The 18,137-nt window shown below is 45.9% G+C and overlaps 1 protein-coding gene across 1 annotated transcript; it reads right to left on the bottom strand.

The window, feature by feature from the left end:
• Positions 1-2,363: 2,363 nt before the first annotated feature.
• Positions 2,364-17,982, bottom strand: LOC115137593 (ATP-sensitive inward rectifier potassium channel 1-like). Its single transcript, XM_029673911.2, has 2 exons — positions 17,841-17,982; positions 2,364-6,092 (listed from the first exon to the last, which is right to left on the bottom strand). The coding sequence occupies exon 2, from the start codon at positions 6,073-6,075 to the stop codon at positions 4,975-4,977; it is 1,101 nt and encodes a 366-aa protein (XP_029529771.1). The 5' UTR covers positions 6,076-6,092; positions 17,841-17,982; the 3' UTR covers positions 2,364-4,974.
• Between the last annotated feature and the right edge of the window lie 155 nt (positions 17,983-18,137).

The raw sequence follows: 18,137 nt of genomic DNA, 5'->3' as shown, positions 1-18,137 counted from the left end.
AATAAAAGCTGAAATAAATCATTCTTTCAACTATTATTCTGACATTTCACATTCTTAAAATAAAGTGGTGATCCTAACTGACCTAAGTCAGGGAACTTTTACTAGGATTAAATGTCAGGAATTGTGAAAAACTGAGTTTAAATGTTTTTGGCTAAGGTGTATGTTTTTATTTTTTATTTTTTTATTTTTTTATTTCACCTTTATTTAACCAGGTAGGCTAGTTGAGAACAAGTTCTCATTTGCAACTGCGACCTGGCCAAGATAAAGCATAGCAGTGTGAACAGACAACACAGAGTTACACATGGAGTAAACAATTAACAAGTCAATAACACAGTAGAAAAAAAGGGGGGAGTCTATATACAATGTGTGCAAAAGGCATGAGGTAGGCGAATAATTAAAATTTTGCAGATTAACACTGCAAAAGAGCAGAAAAGTAAATAAATAAAACAGTATGGGGATGAGGTAGGTGAAAATGGGTGGGCTATTTACCAATAGACTTTGTACAGCTGCAGCGATCGGTTAGCTGCTCAGATAGCTGATGTTTGAAGTTGGTGAGGGAGATAAAAGTCTCCAACTTCAGCGATTTTTGCAATTCGTTCCAGTCACAGGCAGCAGAGTACTGGAACGAAAGGCGACCAAATGAGGTGTTGGCTTTAGGGATGATCAATGAGATACACCTGCTGGAGTGCGTGCTACGGATGGGTGTTGCCATCGTGACCAGTGAACTGAGATAAGGCGGAGCTTTACCTAGCATGGACTTGTAGATGACCTGGAGCCAGTGGGTCTGGCGACGAATATGTAGCGAGGGCCAGCCGACTAGAGCATACAAGTCGCAGTGGTGGGTGGTATAAGGTGCTTTAGTGACAATGTATTGGCTTAGGTGTTGGTATTGACCTTGGGCAAATCAATGTATTCAGAGCTGAATTCCACAAAGCCTGGTATCAGTTTCATGAGAAACTTCTTTCATCATGAAGTTGAGTTTATTAGTCTGCTACGTTAATTCAAGACTTCTAAGAAAATATAATAATTTCTCATTGGTCATGCGGTTTATGAACAGGCCTAAGCCTACATCTTGAGATGCTGTCATTTGTCCTAAAACTATTAAAGACCCTTCCATTGAAAATATGATATTTTAAAAAGGGCATAACAACAATGTAGCTTCGGTGAGGATGGGATTCTGGGCCCACAAATTGCCACAATTATATGATGCCCTTTGCAACAGATATATTTAAAACCCCACATACAGTAGGATAACGTGCATGCATAGGTCTACACTCACTACCCAGCTAGCACATAACGTTCTGAGAACCATATGTTTCTTAGAGATTGGTGAGAGTGTGGTTTTGCATACAACCTTCCCATAACGCTTCCTCATCGTTCTATTTCAAGTAATGTTCTGAAATTATTTTGAGAATGTTAACAACGTTCCTCTGTGGGAATTTCAGTACTTCAGCATAAAGTTTCCTAAAGGTTTCCTTATGGTTCTATTTAAAATCATGTTGATGCTGGCTTGCATCTGAAGCTAAGCAGGGTTGCTCCTGGTTGGTTCCTGGATGGGAGACCAGATGCTGCTGGAAGGGGTGTTTTAGGGCCAGTAGGAGGCACCCTTTCCTCTGGTCTAAAAAAATATCTCAATGACCCAGGGCAATGATGACATTGCACTTTGTAGGGTGCTGTCTTTCGGATGGGACGTTAAACGGGTGTCCTGACTCTCTGTGATCACTAAAGATCCCATGGCACTTATCGTTATTACAGGGGCTGAGTCACTGGCTTACTGATGTTCTTCCATGCCGTCCCTAGGAGGGGTGTGTCACTTGAGTCACTGATGTGAACTTCCTGTCTGGGTTGGCGCCCCGCCTTGTGTTGTGCCGTGGGGGAGATCTTCGTGGGCTATACTCGGCCTTGTCTCAGGATGGTAAGTTGGTGGTTGAAGATATCCCTCTAGTGGTGTGGGGGCTGTGCTTTGGAAAAGTGGGCGGGGTTATATCCTGCCTGTTTGGCCCTGTTCGGGGGTATCGTCGGACGGGGCCACAGTGTCTTCCGACCCCTCCTGTCTCAGCCTCCAGTATTTATGCTACAATAGTTTGTGTCGGGGGGCTAGGGTCAGTCTGTTATATCTGGAGTATTTCTCCTGTCCTATCCGGTGTCCTGTGTGAATTTAAGTATGCTCTCTCTAATTCTCTCTCTTTTTCTCTCTCTCTCTCTTTCCTTCTTTCTTTCTTTCTTTCTTTCTTTCTTTCTTTCTTTCTTTCTTTCTTTACAGCACTTTGTGACATCGGCTGATGTAAGGGCTTTATAAATACATTTGATTGATTGGTTGATTGATTGATTGAGTATATTCTTAAGGACACATGAGATTGAGATTCAGATAAGCTTTATTAGCATGAATGACAAATCCAATGTTGCTAAAGGGAAGTGAGATAATTACAACAACAATAACAGCAAAAAAAAGAAAGAACTATAATAATAATCCTAGACGTCATGCCCATAGGTGCACATGTCACCTCAGATTTGTCCGATTAAAATAAGAGTCTTTTTGTTGTTGTTTCTCTGTAATACTACTAGCCACCTAGCAATGTATTATAGTTCCCAATCTCCCAACTTTATAACTAGCTACCAATAAGCCATTTCAAGCTATCAATCAAGTTAGAGTAAATCAAATGAAATGATATTTGTCACATGCACCGAAAATGTAGCCTTAACCGTGAAATACTTACTTACAAGCACTTCCCAACGATGCAGAGTTAAAAAATAATAATACAACAAAAAATAGTAACCCAAGAGGTGTAAAATACACAAGAATGGAGCTACAGTATATACAGGTATTACCAGTACCAGATCAACGTGCAGGGGTATGAGCTATTTGAGGTAGGTGTGTACATAAAGGAAGGATAAGTATCAGAATAGATAATAACAAGGTATTTGAGGTAGATAAGTACATAAAGGAAGGATAAGTATCAGAATAGATAATAACAAGGTATTTGAGGTATATATGTACATAAAGGAAGGATAAGTATTAGGATATATAATAATAAGAGTAAAATAAAGAACAGAACATATAAGTATAAGTGTGTGTGTGTGTGTATGCTTGTGTGTGTGTGTGTGTGTGTGTGTGCGTGCGTGCGTGCGTGCGTGCGTGCGTGCGTGCGTGCGTGCGTGCGCGTGCGTGTGTGTGTGTGCGCGTGTGTTGTGTTGTGTTGTGTTGTTATGCGTGTGTGTGTGTATATGTGTGTTTGTGTGGTCGGTATGCGTGGGTGTGTTATGTGCATATGTATGTAGTGTATGTGCATGTGTGTGGGTTTCGTGTGAGAGTGTCAGTGTCAGTGTAGTGTGTGTATTTCGTGTGTATACACTGAATGTACAAAACAGTAGGACCACCAGCTCTTTTCATAACATAGACTGACCAGGTGAATCCAGGGGAAAGATGTGATCCCTTGTTGATGACACTTATGAAATCCACTTCAATCAGTGTAGATGAAGGGGAGACAGGTTAAAGATAGTCCAGTGTGGCTCAGTTGGTAGAACTCGGTTCGATACCCACAGGGGACCAGCATGAAAAATGTATGCACTACTGTAAGTCACTCTGGGTAAGAGCATCTGCTAAATGACAAAATAATAAGACATGGATTTTGTATGTGTGCAATTCAGACAGTGAATGGACAAGACAACATATTTAAGTGCCTTTGAATGGGGTATGGTATTAGGTGTCAGGCGCACCGGTTTGAGTGTACGAAGTACTGCAACGCTGCTGGGTTTTTCACGCTCAACAGTTTCCTGTGTGTATCACAACTTGACACAACTGAATTGAGGCTGTACTGGCTGTTCTGAGGGCAAAAGGGGGGCAACTCAATATTAGGAAGATGTTACTAATGTTTTGTACACTCAGTTTATATATGAACTATTTAGCAGTCTTATGGCTATTTAGCAGTTTAATGGCTTGTGGGTAGAAGCTGTCTCGGAGCTTGTTGGTCCGAGAGCCGATGCTCCGGTACCAGAGGTTTCTTGTTTGTTTATGGTCTCATACAGTTTGTTGAGTTTCAGAGTGGTTTGTGGAGGAATATATATGGCCGTAATGATTACGGATGAGAACTCCCTTGGTAGATAAAAGGGTCTGCAGCTTACTATGAGGTATTCTATATCAGTTGAGCAAAAGCTAAAGATTTCCTTCACACTGGAAGCAGAGGACCAGTTGTTGTTTTTGAAGAGAGACACCCCTCTCCCTTTGGACTTGCCAGCGGCTGCGTTCATCTGACTATGCCGCTGAAAGGAGAAACAGCAGAGTCCTACGAACATAGTCATACAGCTACGTCTCTGCAAAGCATATAATATTGAACAAAGTAGAGGGTCAGAGGGTCAAGATGGTAATGGTGAGAGGTTAGCATGTCTAGGGGTATGATCTTTGACCCTGGGTAACTTTCTCACTCATCATTATTCATGATATATTCAGGATTATTTCTAATCATGGTACCATTCACAATAATGTAGAAGTGTTTAGAAGCATATTATATTCTTATTTGCAATAAAACTCACTCCAGAATGACACAATACATTATTTACCATTAATTTCTGTTGGGCTCAAAATAATCTGAAACACAACCAAGACAAACTGCAAATACATCCAACAAGTTTGTAGAGTCACAAGCTTGATGTAGTCATTGCGTGCTAGGAATATGGAAACAAATACTACACTTTTGACTACTTTATAAATAAGAATCTTAGGGAAGTCAATAGTTTTGACCCCAATATATTACTTGTTAAACAAAATCTCTTTCTCTGAGCAATTTCCTTAGTATAAAATAATATAATTGCATAAATTATAGCTCAGTATTTGAATGAATTATTTTAAAGTCAATATTGGTCATCTTTATAAAGGGTGTCAATCATTTCAAACCCTACTGTATATATAAATATTACAAGATAAAAAAATATCTTCACATATTGCCATCCAAAAGTTCACATCTTGGTTATATTAAATTATTCTAGGATATCAATAACTTCAAATCCAACATTGTCAATGCCATTAATGGAGGGGAGGTGATGTCCCATTATGTTGTGGAAGCAGTAGGCACAGTGTGCAGTGGCAACGGACGCTACCTTGGAGAAGTTGGAGAAGTCCACTCTGTACTTGCCCTCTTTGCTGCGGGAGATGATGGGTAGGAAGTTGTAACCCCACATGATCTCCTGAGGAATGAAGGAAGTCCTGACCTGGCAGGCTGAGCTGGTGGTCTCGGCTGTACCCTCCAGAAAGACCACCAGCTCAAACTCCTGCTTACGGAGAGTGTCCACTGCCATCTCAAAAAAAGGGCTAGCCTTGTCAATCACATGGTAGAGTGTGAGAGGGCACACAAAGAAGAGGTTGTCCTTCCCAGCATCCATCATGAACTCAATGTTCACCTGGTCCATGATGATTGTCTCCCCATCGGGTTTGACTGTTGTCCTCAACAGCTTGCCGTAGATCTGGCTCCCGATCATCAGGGTCTTGCGTAAGTTGGCCACTCTTATCATAAGGCAAAGGAAGTCCTTCTTAGGACAGATGACAGCCACCTCACTGAATGAGATGGTCTTGGCCCTTTTCTTAGGGAGGGATATCTTGGACACAATGATTCCACACATGAAGCAGTGTATGAGGGCCCCTATGAGAGTCTGGATAATGATGAGGGCTACAGCACCAGGGCATTGGGGGGTGACAGCGCGTACACCATACCCGATGGTAGTCTGGGTCTCCAGGGAGAAGAGGAAGGCCGTAGTCAGACCGTAGACGTTCCACATACAGGGGATGTGATTGCTTGGGGGGTTCTGCCATGTCAGGTCCCCGTTGTTCCGGGCGACCCAGAACCACAGCAGGCTGAAGATGAACCAGCTCAGGGTGAATGAGGCGATGAAGAAGAAGAGGACAAAGCGCCAGCGGAACTCTACGAAGGTCGTCCAGAAGTCCACGAGGAAGGCAAAGTGGTTGCCGTACTTCACGTTGCCGAATTCAATGTTGCAGTGGCCATCTTTGGTCACCAGCCGGCTTCTGCGGATTCTTCGCTCCACCAGGTGGTCCTGGATGCGCTTTCGGATGCCAAACACCATTTTCTGGGTCCTGTCGTCTGTTAGAGAGGACAATTTGTTATTTAACACACCCAGACAAATAAATCAATATCCTCGTCATCCAAGAACTGTTAGATATATACAGACTGGATACTATTAATACAGAACACTGGAGGTTTTCATTAATATGTTTAATCTTCAAGATAAACCTTCATCCGACCCTGTAACCTATACCTCCCTGTACACCAGTCATGAAATTCAAGGTGTCTTAAAACTGCAGACTAAATATTCATATTTTGTTCAAGGCTCTTGGATGCTTTGAATTGAATGGAACAAATTACAAACTAGAATTCAATGATAAATAATGTAATTTTCCGTCAATATCATTGTTCTTCAAATGAAATTGCTGCCCTTCACAACTTTCTTAAAGCAATAATGACAAACCAAGCATTGGTCTATAAGAGGATGTAAGAGATAATGGAGTTGTGTAACATTCACTCATGGATCCAGACCTCTTGAAATAGTTCATGTTTTACCTCCTTTAATTCTTAATTTCACACATCGTTAGTGAACTAATTAGGTAAAACACAAGGTAAAAGTCCCACTGACCTTAATTCTCATCAAAATATAAATATGTGAAACAACTTAGTAGCACAAACGCCCCTGTCAATCTATGATCAATTAAATGATTTCACCTGCCCCAACCATCAGTCTTATTACTCACTTAAAGTGTTGCTCTAGTTACTAGCGATTGCTATGCATCACTTGCACATATGAATCTACACGTAAATCCTGCAATCCTGTAATCCTGGGCACATGCCATAGTTAAGACCCCAAGTCATTACAGAAAAGTTATTGTTGAAATATTTCACTCCACTGGCCCAAATCAGTCAGACAACCATAACCTTCCTAAAAACATAATCATCTAGCCTACTACAACTACAGTATATACAGTTGAAGTCGGACGTTTCCATACACCTTAGCCAAATATATTTATACTCAGATTTTCACAATTCCTGACATTTCATCCTAGTAAAGATTCCCTGTCTTAGGTCAGTTAGGATCACCACTTTATTTTAAGAATGTGAAATATCAGAATAATAGTTGAGAGGATTATTTATTTCAGCTTTTATTTCTTTCATCACATTCCCAGTGGGTCAGAAGTTTACATACACTCAATTAGTATTTGGTAGCATTGCCTTTAAATTGTGTATCTTGGGTCAAACATTTCGTGTAGTCCTCCACAAGCTTCCCATAATAAGTTGGGTGAATTTTGGCCCATTCCTCCTGACAGAGCTGGTGCAACTGAGTCAGGTTTGTTGGCCTCCTTGCTCGCACACTCTTTTTCAGTTCTGCCCACAAATGTTCTATAGGATTGATGTCAGGGCTTTGGCGTTCTTCGACTTGCAAGCCTCCCCCTTTTTCCTCCAAACATAACAATGGGCAATATGGCCAAACAGTTATATTTTTGTTTCATCAGACCAGAGGACGTTTCTCCAAAAAGTACAATCTTTGTCCCCATGTGCAGTTGCAAACTGTAGTCTGGCTTTTTTATGGCCGTTTTGGAGCAGTGGCTTCTTCCTTGCTGAGCGGCCTTTCAGGTTTTGTTGATATAGGACATGTTTAACTGTGAATGTAGATACTTTTGTACCTGTTTCCTCCAGCGTCTTCACAGGGTCCTTTGCTGTTGTTCTGGGATTGATTTGCACTTTTCGCACCAATGTACGTTCATCTCTAGGAGGCAGAATGCGTCTCCTTCATGAGTTGTATGATGATTGCGTGGTCTCATGGTGTATATACTTGCATACTACTGTTTGTACAGATGAATGTGATACCTTCAGGCATTTGAAAATTGCTCCCAAGGATGAACCAGACTTGTGGAGGTCTACAATTTATTTTCTGAGGTCTTGGCTGATTTCTTTTGATTTTCCCATGATGTCAAGCAAAGAGGCACTGATTTTGAAGGTAGGCCTTGAAATACATTGACAGGTACACCTCCAATTGACTCAAATGATGTCAATTAGCCTATCAGAAGCTTCTAAAGCCATGACATAATTTTCTAGAATTTTCCAAGCTATTTAAAGGAACTGTCAACTTAGTGTATGTAAACTTCTTACCCACTGGAATTGTGATACAGTGAATTATAAGTGAAATAATCTGTCTGTAAACAATTGTTGGAAAAATTACTTGTGTCAAAGTAGATGTATTAACCGACTTGCCAAAACTATAGTTTGTAAACAAGCAATTTGTGGAGTGGTTGAAAAACAAGATTTAATGACTGCAACCTAAGTGTATATAAACTTCCAAAATCAACTGTAGATAGCAAAGAATTATTTGATTGATGGTCCCTGGCAAGATATAAGGAATCAAGGTAAGACCCAAGTGCAGACCGGGCAGGCAAACGACAAGTCAAGGCAGGCAGGGGTTGATTATCCAGAGTAGTAGTAAAGGTGCAGGACGGCAGGCAGGCTCAGGGTCAGGGACAGGGACAGGCTGAAATCAGTTATCCAGAGGTGGAGCAAAGGTACAGCATGGCAGGCAGGCTCGGTGACAGGCAGAGGCTCAGATGACAGGCAGAGTGGTCAGGCGGGCGGGTACAGAGTCAGGACAGGCAAGGGTCAAAAGCCAGGTGGACAAGATTTTATGGCAAAAAAGAGCTTCTGGATATCAGGACAGCGATCACTCACTTCGGATTAGACAAAGATTTTTTCTTCAACAAGCAGGACGTACAGGACATTCTCCGAACACCCGACAAGGCCAACATCCCAGTTATTTGCAAGAGGAAGAGAAGCAGGTACAGAGGACACAGTGTGGGATGCCTCGTGAGGATCCGCAGAAGGTGAGTGCGAATGCAGCTGCCGTTACCGTCAATATTACTCGCCAACGTGCAATCATTGGACAATAAATTAGACGATGTACGAACACGAATATCCTACCAACGGGACATCAAAAACTGTAATATCCTATGTTTCACGGAATCGTGGCTGAATGATAACATGGATTTTCAGCTAGCAGGATATATGAGGGGACAAGAGGGGACGAGAGGGGGGCGGTCTGTGCATATTTGTAAACAACAGCTGGTGCACGAAATCTATGGAAATCTCTAGATTTTGCTCGCCTGAAGTATAGTATATTGAGATAAATTGCAGGCTACACTACTTCCCTAGAGAGTTTTCAGCTATACTTTTCGTGGTTGTTTATTTACCACACAGACAGATGCTGGCACTAAGACCACACTCAGTCACCTGTATAAGGAAATAAGTAAACAGGTAACCACTCACCCAGAGGCGGCGCTCCTAGTGGCCGGAGACTTTAATACAGGGAAACAAATCAGTTCTACCTAATTTCCATCAACATGTTAAATGTGCAACCAGAGGGAAAACAATTCGAGATCACCTGTACTCCACACACAGAGACGCGTACAAAGCTCTCCCTCGCCCTCCATTTGGTAAATCCGACCACAACTCAGCAGCATACTATCCTGCATACCACTGCTGGCTTGCTTCTGAAGCTAAGCAGGGTTGGTCCTGGTCAGTCCCTGGATGGGAGACCAGATGCTGCTGGAAGTGGTGTTGTAGGGCCTGTAGGAGACACTCTTTCCTCTGGTCAAAAAAAAAATATCCCAATGCCCCAGGACACTGCCCTGTGTAGGGTGCCGTCTTTCGGGTGGGACGTTAAATGGGTGTCCTGACTTTCTGAGGTCATTAAAGATCCCATGGCACTTTTCGTAAGAGAGGGGTGTTAACCCTGGTGTCCTGGCTAAATTCCCAATCTGGCCCTCAAACCATCACAGTCACCTAATAATCCCCAGTTTACTATTGGCTCATTCATCCCCCCTCCTCTCCCCTGTAACTATTCCCCAGGTCGTTGCTGCAAATGAGAACGTGTTCTCAGTCAACTTACCTGGTAAAATAACAGATAAATAAAAATAATAAATCCTCCTGATTCCTGCTTACAAGCAAAAAATTAAAGCAGGAAGTACTAGTGACTCAGTCTATAAAAATGTGGTCAGATGACGCAGATGCTAAACTACAGGACTGTTTACCTATCACCGACTGGAACATGTTTCGGGATTCTTCCGATGGCATTGAGGAGTACACCACATCAGTCACTGGCTTTATCAATATGTGCATCGTGGACGTCGTCCCCACAGTGACTGTATGTACATACCCCAACCAGAAGCCATGGATTACAGGCAACATTCGCACTGAGCTAAAGGGTAGAGCTGACGCTTTCAAGGTGCGGGACTCTAACCTGGAAGCTTATAAGAAATCCTTCTATGCCCTGTGACGAACCATCAAACAGGCAAGGCGTGAATACGGGGCAAAGATTGAATCGTACTACACTCTCTCCGACGCTCGTCGGATGTGGCAGGGCTTGCAAACAATTACAGACTACGAAGGGAAGCACAGCCAAGAGCTGCCCAGTGACACGAACCTACCAGGTGAGCTAAATAACTTCTATGCTTGCTTTGAGGCAAGCAACACTGAAACATGCATGAGAGCATCAGCTGTTCCGGACGACTGTGTGATCACACTCGCAGCCTATGTGAGTAAGACCTTGAAACTGGTCATCATTCACAAGGCCGCAAGGCCAAGTGGATAACCAGGACCTGTACGCCGAGCATGCGCTGACCAACTGGCAAGTGTCTTCACTGACATTTTCAACCTCTCCCTGTCTGAGTCTGTAATACCAACATGTTTCAAGCAGACCACCATAGTCCCTGTGCCCAAGAACACTAACGTAACCTGCCTAAATGACTACAGACCCGTAGCACTCACGTCCGTAGCCATGAAGTGCTTTGAAAGGCTGGTAATGGCTCACATCAACACCATTATCCCGCAAACCCTAGACCCACTCCAATTTGAATACCACCCAAACAGAACCACAGATGATGCAATCTCTATTGCACTCCACACTGCCCTTTCCCACCTGGACAAAAGGAACACCTATGTGAGAATGCTATTCATAAACTACTGCTCAGCGTTCAACATCAAAGTGCCCTCAAAGCTCATCACTAAGCTAAGGATCCTGGGAATAAACACCTCCCTCTGCAACTGGATCCTGGACTTCCTGACGGGCTGCCCCAGGTGGTGAGGGTAGGTAGCAACACATCTGCCACGCTGATCCTCAACACTGGAGCACCCCCAGGGGTGCGTGCTCAGTCCCCTCCTGTACTCCCTGTTCACCCACAACTGCATGACCAGGCACAACTCCAACAACTCCAACACCATCAATAAGTTTGCAGACGACACAACAGCCTGATCACCGACATCGATGAAACAGCCTATAGGGAGGAGGTCAGTGACCTGGCCAGATGCCAGAATAACAACCTCTCCCTCAACTTAACCAAGACTAAGGAGATGATTGTGGACTACAGGAAAAGGAGGACCGAGCACGCCCCCATTCTCATCGATGGGGCTGTAGTGGAGCAGGTTGAGAGCTTCAAGTTCCTTGGTGTCCACATCACCAACAAACTAGAATGGTCCAAAGCCTATTCCCCCTCAGGAAACTAAAAAGATTTGGCATGGGTCCTCAGATCCTCAAAAGGTTCTACAGCTGCAACATCGAGAGTATCCTTACGGGTTGCATCACTGCCTGGTACGGCAATTGCTCAGCCTCCGACCAAAATGCACTACAGAGGGTAGTACATACGGCCCAGTACATCACTGGGGCAAACTGCCTGCCTTCCAGGACCTTGGCACCAGGCGGTGTCAGAGGAAGGCCCTAAACATTGTCAAAGACCCCAGCCACCCCAGTCATAGACTGTTCTCTCTACTACCGCAATAGCCTCACTACTGTTATTTTTCACTGTGTTTTAACTGTTGTTTTTATTTCTTTACTTACTTATTGTTCACCTCATACCTTTTTTGCACTATTGGTTAGAGCCTGTAAGTAAGCATTTCACTGTAAGGTTTACACCTGTTGTATTCTGCGCACCTGACAAATAAACTTTGATTTTATTTTATTTGCATGCTGACAAACAAGGCGAACATGGCACAGACAGAGGATAAGTGAGGAAGATGGGCGACACCTGGAGGTGTGGAGACAAGCACAAGGACATGTGAAACAGATCAGGGTGTGACACAAGATTAAAGGCAGTGGAGTTTTCTGAATAAATCTGTCCTGTGTGGCTGACAAGCTATGCCAAATACTGAGTTGGATTTTTAATTTTTAATTTTATTTATTTATTATTTACATTTTTCTTTCACCTTTATTTAACCTGGTGGCCAGTTGAGAACAAGTTCTCATTTACAACTGCGACCTGGCCAAGATAAAGCAAAGCAGTGCGACTTAAACAACACCAAGTTACACGAGACAAACAATCGTACTGTCAATAACACAATAGAAAAATCTGTATACAGTGTGTGCAAATGAAGTAAGGAGGTAAGGCAATACATCGGCCAATAGTGGCGAATAATTACAATTTAGCAATGTACACTGGAGTGACAGATGTGCAGATGAGGATGTGCAAGTAGAAATACTGATGTGCAAAAGGGCAGAAAAACAAAAACAAATATGGGGATGAGGTGGTTGGTTGGTTGGTTGGATGGGCTATTTACAGGGTCAGGGTGGTGGTGCGCTTGTTAGGCCAAACACTGAGTTGGATGGTGGTGCGCTTGTTAGGCCAAACACTGAATTGGATGGTGGTGTGCTTGTTATGGAGTGTTGTGCACAAAATGACCAGTGCCATAAGCTGGTGCGTTTGTTTCTACGCTCAAAGCTTGGAAACGTCCTGCCTTTCACAAACAAAAATCCAATAATCACTGTTTTGTTGTGAAGCTTTTCTCTCTGGACCTCACAACCCTTTCACACCTAATCATTATTTCTTCTGCATTCTTACTGTAACACTATGAAACAAATTCTGAGATCATTTCAGGTTTACTTTGATATTATCCTTGGCTGATGCATTGCAATAATATACTTTTGAAATAGTGATACTTTTATTAGTATTGTATGGTTCAGTTGTCATTCCAGTAATAACTCTTCGACAATGAATGATTTCCTCTGGAAAATCATATAATCATTTATTTCGGCATAATACACACTGTTCTGCAACCAATGACAAGGTAATAGGGACCATTTCCACCCTTGTAATCATCAGTTTGTGATTAAGTGCAATGTCATGACTAAATTTATTCACATTTTTATTGTTTGAGCCAATTAAATACTTTACTCAATATTTACACTGATAAATGTAAGCAGATGTTGTATAATTTGCTTCCACAGTGAGAGGTCAGAAAGTTTGCAAATTATGTTCCCCTTTTGAGAGAGAGACTGTGGTTACTGTAAATATCTCTGTAACGGTTCTCTTGTGGTGAAGGAGAGTCGGACCAAAGTGCAGCGTGTAGATTGCGATCCATGTTTAATAAACAAACTGAAGTAACACAAATCTAAATACAAACACTACAAAACAATAAACGTAATGAAAACCGAAACAGCCTAATACTGGTGCACATACACACAGAACAAGGACATCAAGACACTAAGGACAATCACCCACAAAACCCAACACAAAACAGGCTACCTAAATATGGTTCCCAATCAGAGACAATGACTAACACCTGCCTCTGATTGAGAACCATATCAGGCCAAACATAGAAATAGACAAACCAGACACACAACATAGAATGCCCACCCAGCTCACGTCCTGACCAACACTAAAACAAGGAAAACACATACGAACGATGGTCAGACCGTGACAGAACCCCCCCCCACAAGGTGCGGACTCCGAACGCACAACCTAAACCTATAGGGGAGGGTCTGGGTGGGCATCTGTCCGCGGTGGCGGCTCTGGCGCTGGACGTGGACCCCACTCCATAGTTGTCTTAGTCCACCTCCTTAGCGTCCCTTGAGTGGCGACCCTCGCCGCTAACCTTGGCCTAGGAAACCTAACAACGGGCCCCACTGGACTGAGGGGTAGCTCGGGACTGAGGGGTAGCTCGGGACTGAGGGGTAGCTCGGGACTGAGGGGTAGCTCGGGACTGAGGGGAAGCTCGGGACTGAGGGGAAGCTCAGGAGTGAGGGGAAGCTCAGGAGTGAGAGGAAGCTCAGGAGTGAGAGGAAGCTCAGGCAGGTTGATGGATCTACCAGATCCTGGCTGACTGGCAAATCCTGGCTGACTGGCGGATCCTGGCTGACTGGCGGATCCTGGCTGACTGGCGGATCCTGGCTGACTGGCGGATCTGGCAGATCCTGGCTGACTGGTGGATCCTGGCCGACTGGTGGATCCTGGCCGACTGGTGGATCCTGGCCGACTGGCGGATCCTGGCCGACTGGCAGATCCTGGCCGACTGGCAGATCCTGGCCGACTGGCAGTTCTGGCAGATCCTGGCTGACTGGTGGATCCTGGCCGACTGGTGGATCCTGGCCGACTGGCGGATCCTGGCCGACTGGCGGATCCTGGCCGACTGGCAGATCCTGGCCGACTGGCAGATCCTGGCCGACTGGCAGTTCTGGCAGATCCCGGCCGACTGGCAGTTCTGGCAGATCCCGGCCGACTGGCGGATCTGGAAGAGTCTGGTTGACTGGCGGATCTGGAAGAGTCTGGTTGACTGACGGATCTGGAAGAGTCTGGTTGACTGGCGGATCTGGAAGAGTCTGGTTGACTGGCGGATCTGGAAGAGTCTGGTTGACTGGCAGATCCTGGCTGACTGGCGGATCCTGGCTGACTGGCAGATCCTGGCTGACTGGCGGATCCTGGCTGACTGGCGGATCCTGGCCGACTGGCAGATCCTGGCCGACTGGCAGTTCTGGCAGATCCCGGCTGACTGGCGGATCTGGAAGAGTCTGGTTGACTGGCGGATCTGGAAGAGTCTGGTTGACTGGCGGATCCTGGCTGACTGGCGGATCCTGGCTGACTGGCGGATCCTGGCTGACTGGCAGTTCTGGCAGATCCCGGCCGACTGGCAGTTCTGGCAGATCCCGGCCGACTGGCGGATCTGGAAGAGTCTGGTTGACTGGCGGATCTGGAAGAGTCTGGTTGACTGACGGATCTGGAAGAGTCTGGTTGACTGGCGGATCTGGAAGAGTCTGGTTGACTGGCGGATCTGGAAGAGTCTGGTTGACTGGCAGATCCTGGCTGACTGGCGGATCCTGGCTGACTGGCAGATCCTGGCTGACTGGCGGATCCTGGCTGACTGGCGGATCCTGGCCGACTGGCAGATCCTGGCCGACTGGCAGTTCTGGCAGATCCCGGCTGACTGGCGGATCTGGAAGAGTCTGGTTGACTGGCGGATCTGGAAGAGTCTGGTTGACTGGCGGATCCTGGCTGACTGGCGGATCCTGGCTGACTGGCGGATCCTGGCTGACTGGCGGATCCTGGCCGACTGGCAGTTCTGGCAGATCCCGGCTGACTGGCGGATCCTGGCAGACTGACAGATCTGGCTGCTCCATGCTGACTGGTGGCTCTGGCTGCTCCATACTGACTGGCGGCTCTGGCTGCTCCATATAGGCTGACAGCTCTGGCGGCTTCTTACAGACTGGCAGCTCTGGCGGCTCCGTGCAGACTGGCAGCTCCTTGCAGACTGACAGCTCCTTACAGATTGACAGCTCCTTGCAGACTGACAGCTCCTTGCAGACTGACAGTTCCTTGCAGACTGGCAGCTCCTTGCAGACTGGCAGCTCTTTTTGCAGACTGACAGCTCCATGCAGACTGACAGCTCTGGTGGCTCCGTGCAGACTGGCAGCTCCTTGCAGACTGGCAGCTCCTTACAGACTGGCAGCTCCATCCAGACTGACAGCTATGGCTGCTCCATGCAGACTGACAGCTCTGGCTGCTCCATGCAGGCTGGCAGCTCTGGCTGCTTCATATAGGCTGGCAGCTCTGGCTGCGCTGAACAGGCAGGAGACTCCAGCAGCGCTGTAGAGGAGGAAGGCTCTGGCAGCGCTGAACAGGCGGGAGACTCCGGCAGCGCTGGAGAGGCGAAAGGCTCTGGCAGCGCTGGGCAGACTGGCGGCGCTGGGCAGACTGGCGGCACTTGCGGCGCTGGGCAGACTGGCGGCACTTGCGGCGCTGGGCAGACTGGCGGCGCTGGGCAGACTGGCGGCACTGGGCAGACTGGCGGCACTGGCGACTCTGATGGCGCTGGGCAGACTGAAAGCTCCGGCAACGCTGGAGAGGAAGGCTCTGGCAGCGCTGAACAGGCGGGACGCACTGTAGGCCTGATGCGTGGTGCTGGCACTGGTGGTACTGGGCAGAGGACACGCACAGGAAGCCTGGTGCGGGGAGCTGGCACTAGTGGTACCGGGCCACGCACCTCCGGGTGAGTGCAAGGAACAGGACACACCGGGTTGTGAAGGTGTACTGGAGACTTGGTGTGTATAGCCGGCATCAAATCCCCCGGAACTCCAACACACGTTTCAGGCTGAGTACGAGGAACTGACACGGGTGACATCGGACAGCTAACACGCTCCTCAGGGCAAATGCCGTGCATACTATGCCAAACCAACAGCTTTCTCTCTACTCTGTCCAATACATCCTCAACACTCTCAGACTCAGCACTCAGCTTCGCCGACAGCACCAATTCCATCCATGGCTCCTTACAGTAAACAGGGGGAGTTGGCTCAGGTCTGACTCCTGACTCTGCCACACTCTCCCTGTGCCCCCCAAGAAATTTTGGGGGTGCCTCTCGGGCTTCCAGCCGCTCTGCCGTGCTAGCTCCTCATAATGCCGCCTCTCTGCTTTCGCTGCCTCCAGCTCGGCTTTGGGGCGGCAATATTCCCCTGGCTCTGCCCAGGGTCCTTTCCCGTCAAGGATCTCCTCCAAAGTCCATTTATCCAAATAGTGCAGCCTCTCCCACTGCTGCTGCTGCTGCTGCTGCCTCTGTTGCTTCTCCTGCTGCTGCCTTTGCTGCTCCTGCTGTTGCTTCTGCTGCACCTGTCGCTTCTCCTGCTGCTGCTGTTGCTGCTGCCTCTGTTTACCACGCCGCTTGGTCCTTGGTTGGTGGGTGATTCTGTAACGGTTCTCTTGTGGTGAAGGAGAGTCAGACCAAAATGCAGCGTGTAGATTGCGATCCATGTTTAATAAACAAACTGAAGTAACACAAATCTAAATACAAACACTACAAAACAATAAACGTAATGAAAACCGAAACAGCCTAATACTGGTGCACATACACACAGAACAAGGACATCAAGACACTAAGGACAATCACCCACAAAACCCAACACAAAACAGGCTACCTAAATATGGTTCCCAATCAGAGACAATGACTAACACCTGCCTCTGATTGAGAACCATATCAGGCCAAACATAGAAATAGACAAACCAGACACACAACATAGAATGCCCACCCAGCTCACGTCCCGACCAACACTAAAACAAGGAAAACACATACGAACGATGGTCAGACCATGACAATCTCAAATAACAATAACAATAAAACAAATATTTCTCCCAGGACCATTTCCTTGTAATGTTAAGATCCTCAACAATTTACAAGACCACAAACTAGCCAATACATGCACCTGCATAGAACGCTTGGAGTGGAGTCAGATCAATCCCATTAAGAATTTGTTCTTAACTGACTCGCCTAGTTAAATAAAGGTTCAATAAAATACAATGACATACAATATGTTTACTGGCAGGCATGTCACTTTTCACTGATAGTGTTTTGGGAAGTAGTGTTTCTTGGAAGCAAGAAGAACATTAGCGGAATGTCAATTAAAAATACTTGCAACACATATTTGTAGAAGAGAGTAGCTGTAACACGGCAAGCTCACCCTAGGCTCAAAGTCGGTGCATTTAAACATGATAGATATCATCATTACACTGTTGTTATAACAGGAGAATACCAAGTACTCACTGGATGATACTGGTCCAACTACAGAAGATGAGATCCTGTCAGTGTGGAAACTGTGGAAATACAAAGTTGTGTTGCACACGGGATCCCCTCTGTCTCCGTCTCTCTCTCAGCCAGTCTCTGAGGGTGTGCCCTTTGAACTGTCGTTCTGACACCTCTCTCAGTGCTACAGATGTGTGTGCTTTTATAAAACTTGGGATTGGAATCACATCAGGTGATGTTTACACACACACACACACACACACACACACACACACACACACACACACACACACACACACACACACACACACACACACA

This window comes from Oncorhynchus nerka, linkage group LG11 (genome assembly GCF_034236695.1).
Source record: "Oncorhynchus nerka isolate Pitt River linkage group LG11, Oner_Uvic_2.0, whole genome shotgun sequence".
NCBI lineage: Eukaryota > Metazoa > Chordata > Actinopteri > Salmoniformes > Salmonidae > Oncorhynchus > Oncorhynchus nerka.
Note: the sequence above shows the minus strand (reverse complement) of the source record. Positions and strands in the feature narration are given on the sequence as shown.